The sequence below is a fragment of the Hetaerina americana genome, unplaced genomic scaffold (genome assembly GCF_022747635.1).
Source record: "Hetaerina americana unplaced genomic scaffold, ioHetAmer1.1.p SCAF_3, whole genome shotgun sequence".
Lineage (NCBI taxonomy): Eukaryota > Metazoa > Arthropoda > Insecta > Odonata > Calopterygidae > Hetaerina > Hetaerina americana.
In genome coordinates, this window is record NW_027286874.1 from 38,762,819 (window position 1) to 38,778,476 (window position 15,658).

A 15,658-nucleotide genomic window follows, 5' to 3' on the forward strand; every position below is an offset into this window, starting at 1 on the left:
GTGTTTCTTTTTAGCACAAGGAAAGTGAACAAAAAGTTAGCTATTAACAAAAATGTCATCAGGCGTTAAGCTTTCAAAGATAGGATAAAATCCAATAATTTCTGTATAAACGCGCACTTAAATCTGAAAGGAATTGGCCATTTAGAGTGAGAGAGATTATGCAAATCTATTTCAATTAGAATGCAATCTGCTGTGAAAGGCGATACATCGAGTGTGAAAGGGAGAAAAAAAAGAAGTAATGAGTAGGTATGCATCGTACTGTGGGAATTTCAATTACATTTTCAGAGGCGCAAAAGAGTTTTCTGAGGAGTTGAAGTGATACGTGGAATAAGACGATTTCCCCCAAGGGAGGCAACTTCATCCTCCATCCTCTCTTTCGCGTTGAGTAGCACTCCCACCGTATTCCTTCGCAATTGCTCATCCTCTTATGGTCATGCGCACGTGGTCATTCCACACTGCCCATGCTCCTCCATGACTCCCCTTTCATTTCCCTCAACTCCCTGGCCCCTTGACCCCGAGGAAGCAACCTTTAAGCGAACGATTTCACCGCCTCCGGTTAGCAGTGTTTCACTCGAGACGACCTCCCTCCCTCGAGCGCTTACCCATCTGGCCCTTCGTTCCCTTTTTCGCCACTCCCCAATTTCGTTCACTGGCTAGCTCAACATATTGGTCTCATTGCGGATTCCAAATTGGCGTCGGACCACCTTTCTTTCCATTGAATGCACGCATTCGGCTTTGGAGAAAGGGAAGGAATCAAAGCAAGGAGGGCTTGCTGTAAAGAGCCCGTCCGTGCTTTCACCATTGACGAAAATGAAATCCAAAATCCAAAACGTTAATGAAGCGGAGTGCAACGGAATATTTTTTCCCTACCAGAAACCGATCTGCAATTTCGCAAACCCCTCCCAAACGAGTCTTTGTCTCGGAAGTGAACTGGCAGACTCATTTGGCGCCAAGGTGGCAGGTTTTGACGATTGGGTTTTAATTTGGCAAAAGATACTTTGCGTTAATTATTTCCCTGGCGATTTCGGAGATTTTATCCGAAGCATTTGGAAGAGGCGAGGCAATGGACTGTGGATTGGCGCGAACGTGCAAGAGTTTCCTTCGACAGTCGCCGTGCGGAATTTCCCGATGGGCCCGCGAATTGATGGCCTCTCTCTCTGGGACTAAGGACGATATTGCTAAGGCTTCCTCTTTCAGCCTTTCAGCGAGTGTGAAAATGAGCGCAGTCCATGTATGAAGATCCAGTTACGTGGACCGGAAATAAAAAAATGCTAGTATCAAGAGTTTCAAGGGGCAATCGGGAGAGCGTCAAAATACGGAGACGACCATAAAATCCGATGGAATTCTAAGGTGGAGTGCGGCTTGCGTTTAGGGTCTTGACGCCTTATAGGAGCCGTGTATGCCAAACTTTATGACTTTTAGCATCGCCCACGCGGTACATTAAAGTGAACGGGACCGCTACGCGTCGTAGAGAGCGAACTGGCGAAACAATAAAAAAATCTCCGAAGTGGGTTTTTCGCGCGGTATTACGCAAGTTCAATAAGGAAAAACATTCTCTCGCGCGGGAATGTTTGTCGGGTTAACTGTGCCCATGATTGAGTGAATTATTTACAAGTAAAAACTTTTTCAACTTGGATCTAAGGCTTTGTAAGCAGCACCATTTGAATATACCGCATACTATTTATTTTTACCGTCAAACTCCAGTTTCACCGGAGAAATTGAGATGTAAAATGTTTATTTATCATTCATAAATTAAAATAATTTTTATTCTCCGGAAACGAGAAGGTACATTCCTTGGAATGGCCGTTTTGAACTTAAGTCTAGTACATCTTATTCATGAGGGTGGATACATTGGAACTCAAGCCTCCATTTTCAACGCGTCCGGTCGAAAAAGAATCACTTTGAATGAAACGGATTCATTAAACTTGAACCATTTGAAACGGTTTTAGATTCGTTGACGTCTTCCTTCAGATGACCAATTTCTCTTAGAGTATGACAACAAAAGCATCTGATTTGAACGCAGCAGACCCACGAGAAAGAGATCATTACTAAATGGTCCTATTTATTAAAAAAAATTGAGGTTACGTCAAATTGACTTATCACTTTCAGTATCGAGAAAATGGATTTCCAGACAGGTTTTTTCCTAACCCTTTATCTTAAAGAGAGAAACTGTTCTCCCACCCCTCCTCCCTCCTGACCGTGGAGTTGGTTCTGAGCACCGTTTTATCACGCCGTGAAGCTAATAGATAAAACCTATACGGTTTCCGACTAAAGTGATTTGCATGATACGATTGCAAAGATCTCTTGAAATGTTATCGTGCGTTATAGTGCAAAAAAAATTCGAATAGGAATGAAAGGTGTCACGGAAGAGATGCCTACACGCGAGAGGTAGTCGGGGAGGGTTGGTGAGCGAGGGAGGGGCGCAGGGATGGGAGGGGAGAGAGGGACGTGATAAAAGCAGGGGGAGAGGAGGAGGCAGCGAAGAGGGCCTCGGGGGCACTCTGGATGCTGAGGGAGGCAGTGGCAGAAGGGGTGTGAAGTGCGGGGAATGGGACTGGAGAGTACGGGAGGGAGAGAGACGTGTGCACGGTTTGTAAGAAGGGGGCGCTTTTGAGTACGCGTGTGTGTGAGCCCCCGGAACGTCAGTTTTTGACGCTCGTAGGATTTGAGCAGTAGAGAGAAGAGAGAGAGAAAGGAGATGGGAGAGAAGACAGGGACGAGGGGATTGAGAAGAGAGTTCTGGCAGGTGAAGTGACGGCGAGGAGGAAGAGGAGGGGGCTCGGGAGAGAAGAGGATTAAGGAGAGGAGGATGGGGATGTGGGAGCCAGTGGAAGGCGGAGTGGTTAGGGGAATAGAAGATGGGGAGAGAGGGAGGGAGAGAGATTGGGAAGTCACCGTTTTGAAGTGTGCGTGCGAGTTAGGGGTGAGGAGAAGAGGAGGTGGCGGTGGGATGTGGAGGGAGGTATGAGTGAGAGAGAGATACGTGGGAACCATGAGAACGCCTGCACTAGGAGGAGAAAATATCGCGCGGTGGGACTACCGGTGGAAGGAGGGAACGGTTCTTTAGAGAGGAGGCTGTGGAAAATTAATGGGTTATGTAAGATAGGAATATGGTGAAGTGGACATTTATTAGTGGAAGGAATGCAAAAGAGTCACCTTAACGTATTCCGATGGCGTGATAGCGGACTGAGTGCCAGCAATTATTTGATTCGTACAAGATAAAGCTTTCCGCAGTATTGACTTAACTCTTCTCCCGTAAAGAGAATACCCTGAAAAATTGATTCAATTTGAAACTTTACGATCGAGAGTGAATTCTGAAGTATTTCCGAAGCATCATCTTTTATTTACTTTCGTCTCGGTAAAATCCTTGGTCAAAAAAAAGGTGATGTCTGCCTCTTTCCGGTTTTATGACCGCCTTCCATGAAACAAACAGCGGAAAAGTGTAATACATTCTTGGGGGAAAATTTATAGAGCAGATTATTTTTCGGTGGCCATTTTCAAGAGCAAAATTGAGGGACGTGGAATTCAATACTCTCTCTCTCTCTGACGAAATTAATACTCCTGGTTAAAAACGGCGACTCCAGTGAATAATTGGCCGATTACGACGAAGGTTATTTTTTTGTCTCAAGCCAAGAACTTTTTAACTCCGATCGAATTGCGCATCGGTTGATGGAAACTGCTCTCTTTATTCAGGAGAGGAGGAGGAAATGGGAGTGCATGGTGGTGACGTTTTAAGGCAACACTAAAAAGAAAAGAAGATAGGGAAGGGGAGCAAGGGGCTCAGTCGGGTGGAGTAATAATATTTCGGGGTGCCGCCGGCGGAAGGAGGGAATGGACGCGTCTTGCCGGGAAAGATTCGGACGGACGGGGAATTGGGAAAGAGGGGGTGGGGGGTGGGGTGGGAAGTGGACAGGGAAAGAGTTTAAATTAACCGAGCCTAGATGGGATGGAAATCGAAATTCGGATGCAAAGAGGGCGGAAATGAAGTAAAGAGTGGGGTGGGAGTTGGGGTAGTCTGGAAACAAGATGAATTTTGAAACGGAATTAATGAAAAGTTTCCCTCTTGATTGGTTGCCTCCAAACAGACTGCTGAATTAAAAATAAGCGACAAGCGAATTCTTCAAGTTAAAAGAGCGATGAAAGGTTAATCGAGAGAGCGGACGCATAACTGATGTCGAAATAAAGATATTTTCTTATCTACAAACTGTGACGGTTGCGAGCTCGCAATCTTGATCTAGTGCATGGAATGGAAAGTTTGGCCAAATCCGAAGTTTTAATCGCAAAGAAAACAAATGAAACGGATATCGTAAACTATAGTTGACTGAACGGTAGAAGGAATTATTAACTTTCCACCGCGGACTTTTCCGATTGTGATCGACGCATTAAAGCTCTTAACGTTTCTAAATTACGTTTCTCTGATTACTATATGCATATTAACGGGTCGAAAAATATTTTTAAATATGTTCAAATAATTTCAAATATTTTGACGCGAATGATATTCCATGAATTTCACAAATTTATACGCTACCGTGTTATATATGTACCCTTGAACGTTACCCACGGTCTTTCATCTGATGTCAAGTTGACGGGTGAGCTACAGATAGGTACAGCTAATCTCAAGTAACATTCCTACGGCGTGTGAAATTCACAAATTCAGGGTAAGGCAATAGTTCCTTTTCCTGTGTAGCTTGCAGTTTTGGAGTACCTTTTGACGCCTGTAAAATTAATTAGGCTGGGTTTAGCCAGGTGGTAATTAGAGCTTAGAAATCTCCGCTCGACCGATGAACCCATCATAATCCTACTCCATCACCTAAACTACATCACACAAAAGAAAACCAGCAGCCTATTGAGTTTTGTAATTTTTTGCTGTCAAAACATTAGCAAATTAATGAAAACTAGAGTGCAAGTACATGAAAACATAAAATTTCACTCGGATAACGCGCACGTTTGACTACGTGATATGCTTAAGCGGGATATAGCATGTTAGAAAACAAGTGAAAATGATTACATAAATTGATTCACTGACGTCTAAAACAAAATCAACTTAGAAAGTGCGCCAATATCGATTCTTAAGCCCCCTAGGAATAAACTATGTTACCATAAAGCTTTTACTTTGAAAGTTTCTCCTTATTCACACGAAACATGGCAGCTGTCATTAAACTTTTAACGGATTTAAACGCACACGTGACGGGAGGGAGACAGGTGGCCAGTCACCAGTCGTATGATAAAGCCGCTAAAATATTCACTGGTCGTTCTAGCACACAAGAGTACAAGAATTAATTCATCAGGGTGACTGTTTATAAAATGTAGATTTTAGAGATAAAAGTGGGTACCTTTGTGGCGTGGAGAGTTCTGATCATTCGCGATGGGCGCCGGGGATATAGACAAAGGTTTCGAGCATCGGGGGGGAAGGGTGGAGAGGGTCGTGAGTGGGCCAATATGAATGCCGAACGATGGCGGAATGGGGGAGGTGAAGGGACGCAAAAAATGTGGTCGATTAACGGTGGTGCGGACTGAAGTGCATCGGAAAATAGTGAAAGGGGGAGGGGGAGATGAGGGTCGAAACGGGCGAATGGGAGAAGCGAGGCCGGGAGATGGATCGCGGGCCGATCCGAAGGAGAAGGGGATGGAGTTGGGAGTCGCCCCGCAAAGAGAGGATTTAGGGGGAGGGCGGTTGGGAGAGGGCGGCGGGAGTGGGAGGAGGGAATGGGAGTGAAACGGGTTGGGAGGGAGGAATGGACACGGCGGGAATGGTCCGAGGGGAATGGGCGAGGTGACGGACCTTTCGGGATGAGACTTGGAATGGGATGGATTTTTTGAATGGATAAGTCGTGTAAGCTGTCAGGCACTTGACATTTTCACGCAGTCCGTAGTTAGTTGGCCCGAGGCCCGGAAGATCCACGGGGAGAAGGGAAGGAAACCCCCCCGATGGGAGGGAAGGCGGAAGAATGGCATGGAAATGAGAGGAGGAAGAGTTGGGAGGAAGAGGTGGGAGGAAGAAGATGCAGAATGCCAACCAGCCTTGGCGTGGGGGGCAGAAATGGGAATGCTTCACTCTGCCGCCGTGTTAAATCCTCGGACAAAGATCGTTCTCGTTCGGTGAAAAGTATGCTGGGGTAAGATTATTAAGTTGAATTTTGCTTGTGCGTAGAGACGCAGGCAAATGGAAACGCGTTTGTAACTGATTTAATGCCACAATTCTTTCAGGAAAAGACATCCACGTTTCATGAGAAATTGCGCCTATTTGATAAATGCAAAGATATCATATATGAGTATACTCATCTACATTACCCCTAAATGTAGGAATTTGTTTAGTTTTCGAATTATCTATGAGTGGTTCGAGTTTATGAGAAAATGGTATCACTGTGATGGTGTTTATTGCACCATCCCAATCCGGTGTTTTATCCTATTTCCCACGCTGCTTGTTAGAAATTTATTCAAAAGTGGTATGAAACCATTGACTTACTTTATTTGTGCCGTGACTTCTGGATATGGTTAGTGCCAACATATCGTTTATCAAGTACGCACAATGAATGGAAAGTAGAGGAACATTCTTCCCAATTTTTCAGTTCTGAGGAAGAGGTCATGATATGAAACCGTGAGAGGGAGAACTGGATTAAGAGGAGCACGTGCGATGGGTGTGACGGCTGGACGGGAGTGTATGTATAGGCCATGTTGGATACTCGGGGCATTCTAAATTGGCCACGGCTCTAGAGAGGAAGATGGCTCCATCAAAATGAAAGCGCCCTTGTGGATGCATGAATAAACGAATTTCATCAATCACTAGTCCCTTTCACGAATACTCTCCAAGTGAGAGCCAATTTATTTCGGAGAGTATCTTTTGAATTAATTGTAATCTTCACCGACCCATATTGAGTTATATATGTTTGGTTGCAGTTAAAAGGACAGGGGTTAAACAAAAGAAATTATCCTCACACACTTCTCAAGTTTCTTAAGCACTCTGGAAGTAAATGTAGAGGCGTAATAATTACTCATGCGTGAAAATAAAACTGAGGGTAAGGATTTTAAACCCCCGCCTAACAAAATAATTTTTCATTCGAGCAATCAAAACACACTTCATAGATTCAAAATGTCAGAGGGGATAAAATATAATGAGTACATGAAGCCGATTGCGAGCGTGGTATAGCAGGTACTTCTGAGAAACCTGGGAGGACAACAAATCCGCTCTTTCAGTTAGGAAGGGAGAATTAGAAACTCTCACTCTAGGAGCAATTAAGGATGGGAGTACATTCTGTCTCCTTATTACCAGGATGCAGAAGATTTCAGCACTTGATGGAGTGAGGCTAAAATCCTATCCATGACGAGAAGGGACTAGAATACACTTAGCTACTGCAAAATAAAAATAAATTGCTTACCTTATCGCAGAACACCTTGATCTGGCAATAACCTCTGTGATACACGCTGCTCTCTCTTGGATCTTCGTACGTGTCAATCTGCAGGTGAAGTGGAAGGCCCTGTAAATAGATAATATGATTGATATAACGATAATGCAAGAAAGAAAATAAAATATTATTCGAGCCAAGACAAGGAGAAATCGCCAGCAGTTATCACACCATTAAGTCGAAGTGACCAGCTATATAAAATAATGCAATGGAACACCTGAAACGTGTGAGAATTATTTGCCAACTATGAATGTGAAAATAAAGCCACGGTGATTGATATCAATCGCTTTCCCAAGTACAAACTTCACTTAGCGATCCTAGTACACCAATATATTCAGCATCCTTAACTAAAAACTACGCCGGAGAATTTCCATTCGCCGCTTTTACAACATAAGGATATCTCTTATTCAAAAGCCGCGATTTGTTCATGGGAAGCTTCTTCTTCGAAATATAGAGCGTGAAATGAATAATAGTATATTCATTTAACACCCATAATTTTCAAGTCATATGCCTCTTCCAAGAGACACCCAATTATAATACTCCCGGATGATAATGAAGAATTATACTTAAGTGAATAGACATTTAAAAGGACACAAACTTATACAACAATTTGAAATCACCTTCAATCTCTATTTTCATATCTTATGATAATCCATTATATTATAAAATAATACATTATCCTACCCAAAATCAGATTGGCTAACGTGCATTTCTGCAACAAATTTTAATGTGACCTAAATAATTAATCTTCGAGATTGAAAACAACAAGGAAACCTCTCTTACTCCGCATAAAAATGAAGGATGAGGCTTTGGATGAGGCTAGAATCTATTGAATAAATAAATGGGGACATAGATGAAATTACAATCCCTAGAAGCAACAATAGTAATTGTTCGGGAGCACTGTATTCAGCCAAAAATAAAATGTATTTCCTAAGACGAGCTTTCCTGAGACGCGCTTTCCTAAGACGTGCACAAAATTCTCCATTTCCGCGGTTGAGGAACCTCATAACAATAACTTAAAACCGACGGACGCAGCGCTTTTGTGACCAGGAACACTGAGAAAAATGGCACGAAACCAAAAAAGACCATCGGGATGTCCACTACGAGAGGAGCATAAAGCGAAGGAACCGGGTGGAAATGAAAGAGAAGAGACCGTCACACGCAGTGGACAGCACTGACCCCATCCCTCTCCCTCGCGAAGCAGTGAGTGCGTAATGATGAACTCGTTAATTGGTTTGATGAGGCGGGAACCGCTCTCTCGGCGTCCAACGCCACCCAGTCGCTATACTTAGTGTGGTACGCGGCGACGAGTGTCAGTCGGGAGGGACAGCATCGGGACGAAGGGGCGGCATGAGGGGTTACAAGGGATTGAAGAGCAAGAAGCTGACCCTCGTCACTTCCCCACGCCATTTCTATTGCGTTCATACGCACGCGACTGCGGTAGCAGAGCGTGCTCTGACCTCGGACTTGTGAAAAAGCAGCGGATGGGTGCGCGCGATAATGAATGACACGTCAACGTACACGTAAACATCTCTCAAGTTCCAACATTATTTATGCAGTAATTGATGAAAGCAAATCCTTATTCCTACACCTCTAAGATGCAAATGTGCTTAGGACGTGCAGTCATCCTGGTGGTGTTAATGAATAGACGCACGAAAAGCTGTTTTGGTTCTGGAGTAGGACGAAGATAAATTATTCCACCGATCTAAAATTATGTCGGAATTCATTGGACGAGATTGAATCTTCCTTTATCCAGCCAATTGGCAAGGGATGCAAAGAAATCATCTTAACGGGATACATCAGTTCGGTCATTAAGCAGGCTGAATGATAAGACATGAACGAGGTACCGACAAGTTACTTAAATCGAGAGAAAAGCTGCAACATTACTTTATACAATTTGTGTACGCTGATAAAATATCTTAAAAATATAAGCAGTAATAAATATGCATTTACTAAAAGTCATGTGTGGAGATGAAGAGAAACTCTGACCACTTAGTGCTACGGTTTTCACTTCCCATTACTTGCAGGACGCCATTATTGAAGCGAGAGAAATTATAACTTAACCTATATTTTATTTTTTAAGTTTACAAGTGTCTCTTTCAAGTATCTCCATACTTTTATTATGCCTGTAGATGTCACTCGATCGCATTCGCACTCAAGATGGCATTTCATGCTAAGGCGAGAGGGTCGAGGCGTGAGGGCGCCGGTCAGGGTCCGGAAGAGACGCAGAACAGGACGGAGATATGAGGAGGAGGCAGGGGTAGGGGTTTGGATATGGAGGGAGTGGTTTGTGGAGGGGATAGACCTACACGTTCCATCTCGCCACCCACGTGTGTCAAACCATAACCCGCTTCCTTGCGACGCTTTCGCACGTGCAAAGGCGACACAGGGCGTGTGGTGGTGTTTCGTTGGCACCGCTCACGTATCAGTCGGCTACCGAGTGAAACTTATCGGGGAGGTGATTGCGAGATTCAATTTAAGAGCGAAGGGTCCACAACCTTATCGAGCGGTGCTCCGCATGAGACGTTGAGAGGATTAAACGCACCGCTGATAAATTTACGAGTGGCATGTCTCTCACGAGTCATTTTATTCAGCATCCTTCTGTTATTTTTTTTCACTAGCTTTTCGGTTAAATAAAATTGACACGAATGAACAATTAGGAATTGATTATCAGCGGAAGATGCTACCCATCCAAATACAGAGGCTAATCGTCCAAAGTTTACATATATTGCTACAGACTTGTAGGAAGAATAAATATGAAACTCTGAAATGATGTCAGAGAACAATACACCCATGCCCCTAAAAAAGGTTATCAATATTTAAATGTGGAATTTAATGTGGCTGTATGAAAAATTCAAGTGAGATGTTGAGATAAACCTATATCTAGCTGCATCAATATGGGGTTCAAAAACACTGCCAAATATTTCCTTCAATTACAGTGATAACTATGAAACACAAAAGATATTCGTTTTGCTTCCGTAAATACAAATTAGTAACCAGAAAAGCTTAGGAACCCATCCACGACTATCAGCACGGAATATTTATGGAATGAAATCCCTCATTGCTGTAATTCTGTGAAAAAAATGCCTTTTAGTAACCTTATGGTAATCTTAAACCATATTTGTGATTGTACCCAGGAAAACCACACTTCCATGGAAAATTAATATGAAATTCTAAAGGGTAGCGTTTCGGTTGAGCGATTGACACGGCTCGAGTATTATTTTCATAAAAGAACGAAGAGGTACCCATTCCCACGAGAACTGCTAATCACATAACACTGTCATTAATGCGGAAGGGAGAATATGAAATTTCTTTTAAGAGGTAAACCCATAACAGAAACAAAATCTTTGGACTAATTAGCCATATACGTACTTTCACTAATCCATCTCGGGTAATTATCTCGGTTTTCTCATGCAAAACTCAGCCCTTCTCGAGAAATGAACTAAGGCGCGACCATTGTATTGAAATTAACAAAAATGACCAGTACCTAAAACAGAAGAACACAGAGAAGGTCATGCGCCAAAAGTTTCCAGCTGGCAAAAGTGGAAGAGCTCCAGGAAAAATGAGCAGGTAGGTATTTGATTTTCATTGGTGTAGAGAGAAAACCCTTGGATTCTCTCAAAATTTCCACCAATACGAACGTCAGAAGCCCGAAATCGACGGTCTACACCAACCCGAAATGTATTCTCGGATATTCGGGCCTGGTACAGAATTTGAGAGAGTGAGGGAGATGGAAGAGAGGGTGCCTTTAAAGTTGTGGCGGGTGGCAAGAGGGGCCAAATAATCCACAAGTGGTTCCCGGAAAGAGGAGCGGAACCACGCCTTCGATGGGCAACGGTCGCTCGGGAAGTGAGACCGTGCGCGTTGTTGTATAGAGTCATCACGCCGGGCACAAGTGGGGCCGCGGCCGTAAAAATGGAGTCTGGCGGCAGAAGCCTCTAGGTTGGGTAGTGCGTCTCTTCTTTCTTTTTTAGACCCATCCCCTCCCGTGGGTCCTTTTTAACTCTCTCTTGACGATCATTATATGGGAGGGGTGGGTAGGTCCTCCTCCCAAATAATTGGAATGGGGATGCGGAGAAAACGGTGGCAGGGGATGGGCGGAGGAGAGGAGAACGGGGAGAGGAGAGGGAGGGGTAGTAGAGGAGGGGAAGAGGAGGAAGAGAGTAGAGAGGAAAGAGAAAGCTAATAGTTGCGATTGAAGAGAGTGAGTGGGTGAGAAATGGATTTTTTAGACCACTTGTATTTTTAGAAAATTTCAAACCCTGCGGTATCTCATTCCAGATTATAGTTTAGACGATCGTATCATGGTACACGTGATGCTATTCTTGAAACGATGAAAAAAATCGGTTGGAACGATGTTGAAACCAGGATTTTATTGATGTAAAATTTCAAGATGCGATTCTTTCTTCACACCACGCAGTTTTTAGCAATTTTCTATGCGATTATACACACCAATTTCACCGAAAAAAGAAAATAGGAAATCATTTGATTGGCATTTGACATTTTGTTAAACGAATCGAATAGGGCCGTTAAAGGGAGTAGCTGGGGTGCTGGTGGCAACACGGGATAACCTAGGATTTTGAAGTGAGAGGATCTAAGACCTTAAATGTTCCAGAGATGACTCTAAACTTTTTATATGGGCCCCGCAGCATCAATAATTCATGGAAAAGCAAGTAGCCTGCCTAATATCTATAAATTTCAATCCCAGCATTCGGCTCCCCTATTGACAGCGGGACCTATATCCGTGAACCGAAACCCAACAAAAAAAAGTGGAGTAGAGTACGTGATTTACTTTCGCATGCTAAACCTTGCTATGCATACCATCGTGAGATTGACTGCGTTTATGGTATTCATTAGGTTCAGTTGCCGGTCGACATGGAGTTTACATGCCGGCGGCCTCCACCTCCCAATCCTTATAGAACCGATGTTTTCAGAGGAGACCGATCGATGGGAAAGGCGGAGGGGAGAAGGACCAAGAAGGTAATGGGAGCGTTAGAACGGGGAAGAAGTTAGAATATTCAGAGCAAAGTGAGGGGCACCCAATGGAGGAATGCACATGGAGGCGAGAGCACGGCTCGGTAGAGGTGGAGGATTTTTCTTCTGGTGAAAAGCGGGCGCAAAGAGTTGAATGGTCGGAGAAAGAGGAAGAGAAAAGTCCGAGGGGAGGATGGGGTAAAAGGGGGTGGTTGAGTGAAGGGGTAGGGTGATTTGATGAGGAAAGAGGGCGGAGATACACACAGGAGGAGAAAGAGAGAGGATAAGGAGAGGGCACCCTTTCGTTCTCTCCCCCGAGGCGTTCACCGGTACCGGATGCTGGGCTTCAAAACGATTACTTTTCCGCGACATTCATGGACCAGTAAAGTAGGGGGCGGTGGAAGGAATATGGGGGACGTGTAAATTTATGTTCGCGAAGCGAAATGTGTTCTCTCCTCCCGAGTAAAGCCTCTCGCCCTCCAACCTCGCCCCGCAAGCCGAAAGCGGACGTCGAGAGGCGATCGGATCACTGGAGTACATCTTCCTTCCCCTCGACCGAATGGCTGGACCAGTTTTCGTCGACTAAGCTCACTCTTTTCTCCTCCTAACGAGTCAAAAAAGCAGGAGAGAGAGAAAAAAATGTAAACTAAGCTTAATAGCGGAGAACAAACAAGCCGACGAAAGTGAAGGAGATTTCCTCGGAAGAGAGTAGCGACCTGGAAAGAATCTTAGAGTGGGAAAAGAAGGGAGATGAGCGATTTACGCGAAGGCTTTAAGGAAACGAGGAGAAACCTAAAAGCCTTTTCGGCTCTGAAAGGATAAATGAACGAAGAAAAAAGGGAAGAGGCAACGGGATTTGGTGATGACAGCAAGTACACCTCCCCGGTGTTTTGCGAGGAATTCTCCCCAGCGTGGCCCCTAAAGTCTTCCAAGACCTTAATTACATTTTATGCGATTTTCGGAAACAAAATGCTCGATAACTTTTAAGAATAGCTTCAAATAAAAAATACTACGGTCTAAGGTCAAATTTTGCATTTTGGATAACTATTGTTGAATAAATAAATGATGAATACTACATTCACGGAATATGATCATAAAGTTCCTACAAAATGATCACAAAGTTCCGGTCATCCGACTCTTGAAAAGCATAAAAACTCTTGAACAGCATGAAAAAGAAGTAAAACATGAGTTGAAATTTATACACTGCGAGTTAATTACTGCTTTCCGAATTTATTTTTCGTTACATTTCAGTTTTTAATAACGGTATAAATCTTTATTCATTCCCTCTGAGCAATTAATCCGAGCTAGTCGAGAATATTTTAGTTATTTCAATCAATTCTCATTCACTTCTACGCACTCCTTGTTCACATACTTTGGCATGAATAACGTCTTTCATATATCTTCTAATATTAATCCTTTTTCTCCATTAAAAATTTCAAACTTGTCTTCGAGTGAGCTCTTGCAGGACTATGTATAAATTTCTTTACATTTTTTCATGACACCATATTTATGCTATGACACTTATCCCATTTTGTGGATTTCAACTAAACCCTTGATTGGACTCAAAATTATCTTTGGATTTATTACTTTGGTTTTAGTTACGCACAAATAACGTAAATGGAAAGAGAAAAACACTACGCACGTATTAACTGTTCCCTTCCTATCATTTTATCATTTTAACACTATAATTTCATTCTAAGCTTTTCTTATAAATTGAATGCGAAAAAAGTAAAAAAGGGAAAAAACAATTATAATGGAAAATAATAATAATGCTGGCAATTGATATTAAAATATTAAAAGGACGGTAAAAAAACAAGAATAGTAGGAGAGAAAAAATTATAAAAATAACGTATACATGGAGGAGACAGAAAAAAAGGAGCGTAATGGTTTTGGTTAAATGAACAGTTTTACTACCGCGAAGAAAGAGACAGGGCTATATATATGGCCATATATATTTTGGCGTTTCACCCCGAGGGCCTTTCTCCAATCGTAAACATCGACCGATGATTCCATGTAGATGAGATCCCATCACCTTCACAAGAGGGAATGAAGTTTGGGTAGGAATGGGTGTAATTAGTGAAACGTGGGAGGATGAGGGAAGCTGCGAATGAGAAAATAGAACCGGGGGAGAGGGAAGAAGTTGCAGGAGTGCCATAGGAGAGAAAAATATTTCTTCAGAGAAAAGGAGACAAGGCAGAGGTGGAGGAGAAGGAAGATTGGCTGTTTGATGAATCAAGCTGAAAATAGACGTCTGACTTCTTAGCAACAGAAATATGTGTTTTACAAATGTACTTGTACTAGTAGTAAGTGGTCTTTTACATTGAAATATTTAATCGGAGAACAAATATTTTCAATTTACTTATTATTTAGACAGCCATTCATTAATGATTTCTTCTTTCGGAATGTTCAATATTGTAATGGAAATCGTTTGGTACTGGCAAACGAAATGATTAATTTCATTGAAAGTTTTTGCTGTAGAATTATTCCATGACAAGAAAGCAGTCATAGATTAGGCTCAACGCATGAAAGAAAATTAATATGCATCCGCCAGAACTTTATAGATTTCCATAAATGCAATAAATATAAGTTTCTTAATCCTTCAAGCGTTTCGGGCCAAAAGAGATAAATAATTGTCCATCTGTTAGGTAAATATATTACATAATTTGAGTTCTATAATTAGAGGAAAAGATCCATGAGTTTGCAATCCAAGGGCTACTTAATAAGTAAAAACATTCAAATCATGGACCTCAATTAGCTAGTTGAGTTAGCAGTGGGAAAATAATAGCGATAAGATTGCGGATCATTATTTCCGGTTCTAATCCAATTTTAATGAATTTTAGGAAAGGAACCTCACTCTTTCGGTAGAAGGATATACAACTGTCCTGTGAACTCCCCAAAGGATACTTAACCCATGTGGAGTCATTGAACTTTATTCTAATGATACTACCATGTACGGTTGAGGTTTTATCTCCTTCTCGAGGAAGTCAATCGGTAACACAAAAACATATAAATGTAAAGCCCTATGATGGCGAAAAATGAATACAACGACGTAATAAAAATTACGGCTTATTGTAGTACTTCCTTCGCCTTCTTGCCTTTTTACTTAATCAGAACTTGGGCGTCGAGGGTATGTATTGAACTTTGTACTAAAAGCCATAAAGAAGTCTTGGCACTACGGGGTCAGCGTCGTTAGGGAGAATCCAGGAAAGGACTTACGACAGATGAACACTTCTGTTCCAGATGGGAAGTGTGAGACGCAGGCCCGAACTAGGCGTCCGCAT

At 42.7% G+C, this 15,658-nt stretch overlaps 1 protein-coding gene across 1 annotated transcript in view; it reads right to left on the bottom strand.

Annotated features, from left to right (window-relative positions):
- grh (grainy head) overlaps window positions 1-15,658 on the bottom strand; it is a 448,313-nt gene that overhangs the window by 52,595 nt on the left and 380,060 nt on the right. Inside the window, exon 11 of the mRNA XM_071587167.1 lies at window positions 7,377-7,475. Within this exon, the coding sequence (XP_071443268.1) occupies window positions 7,377-7,475 (99 nt within the window). The remainder of the gene's footprint in view (window positions 1-7,376; window positions 7,476-15,658) is intronic.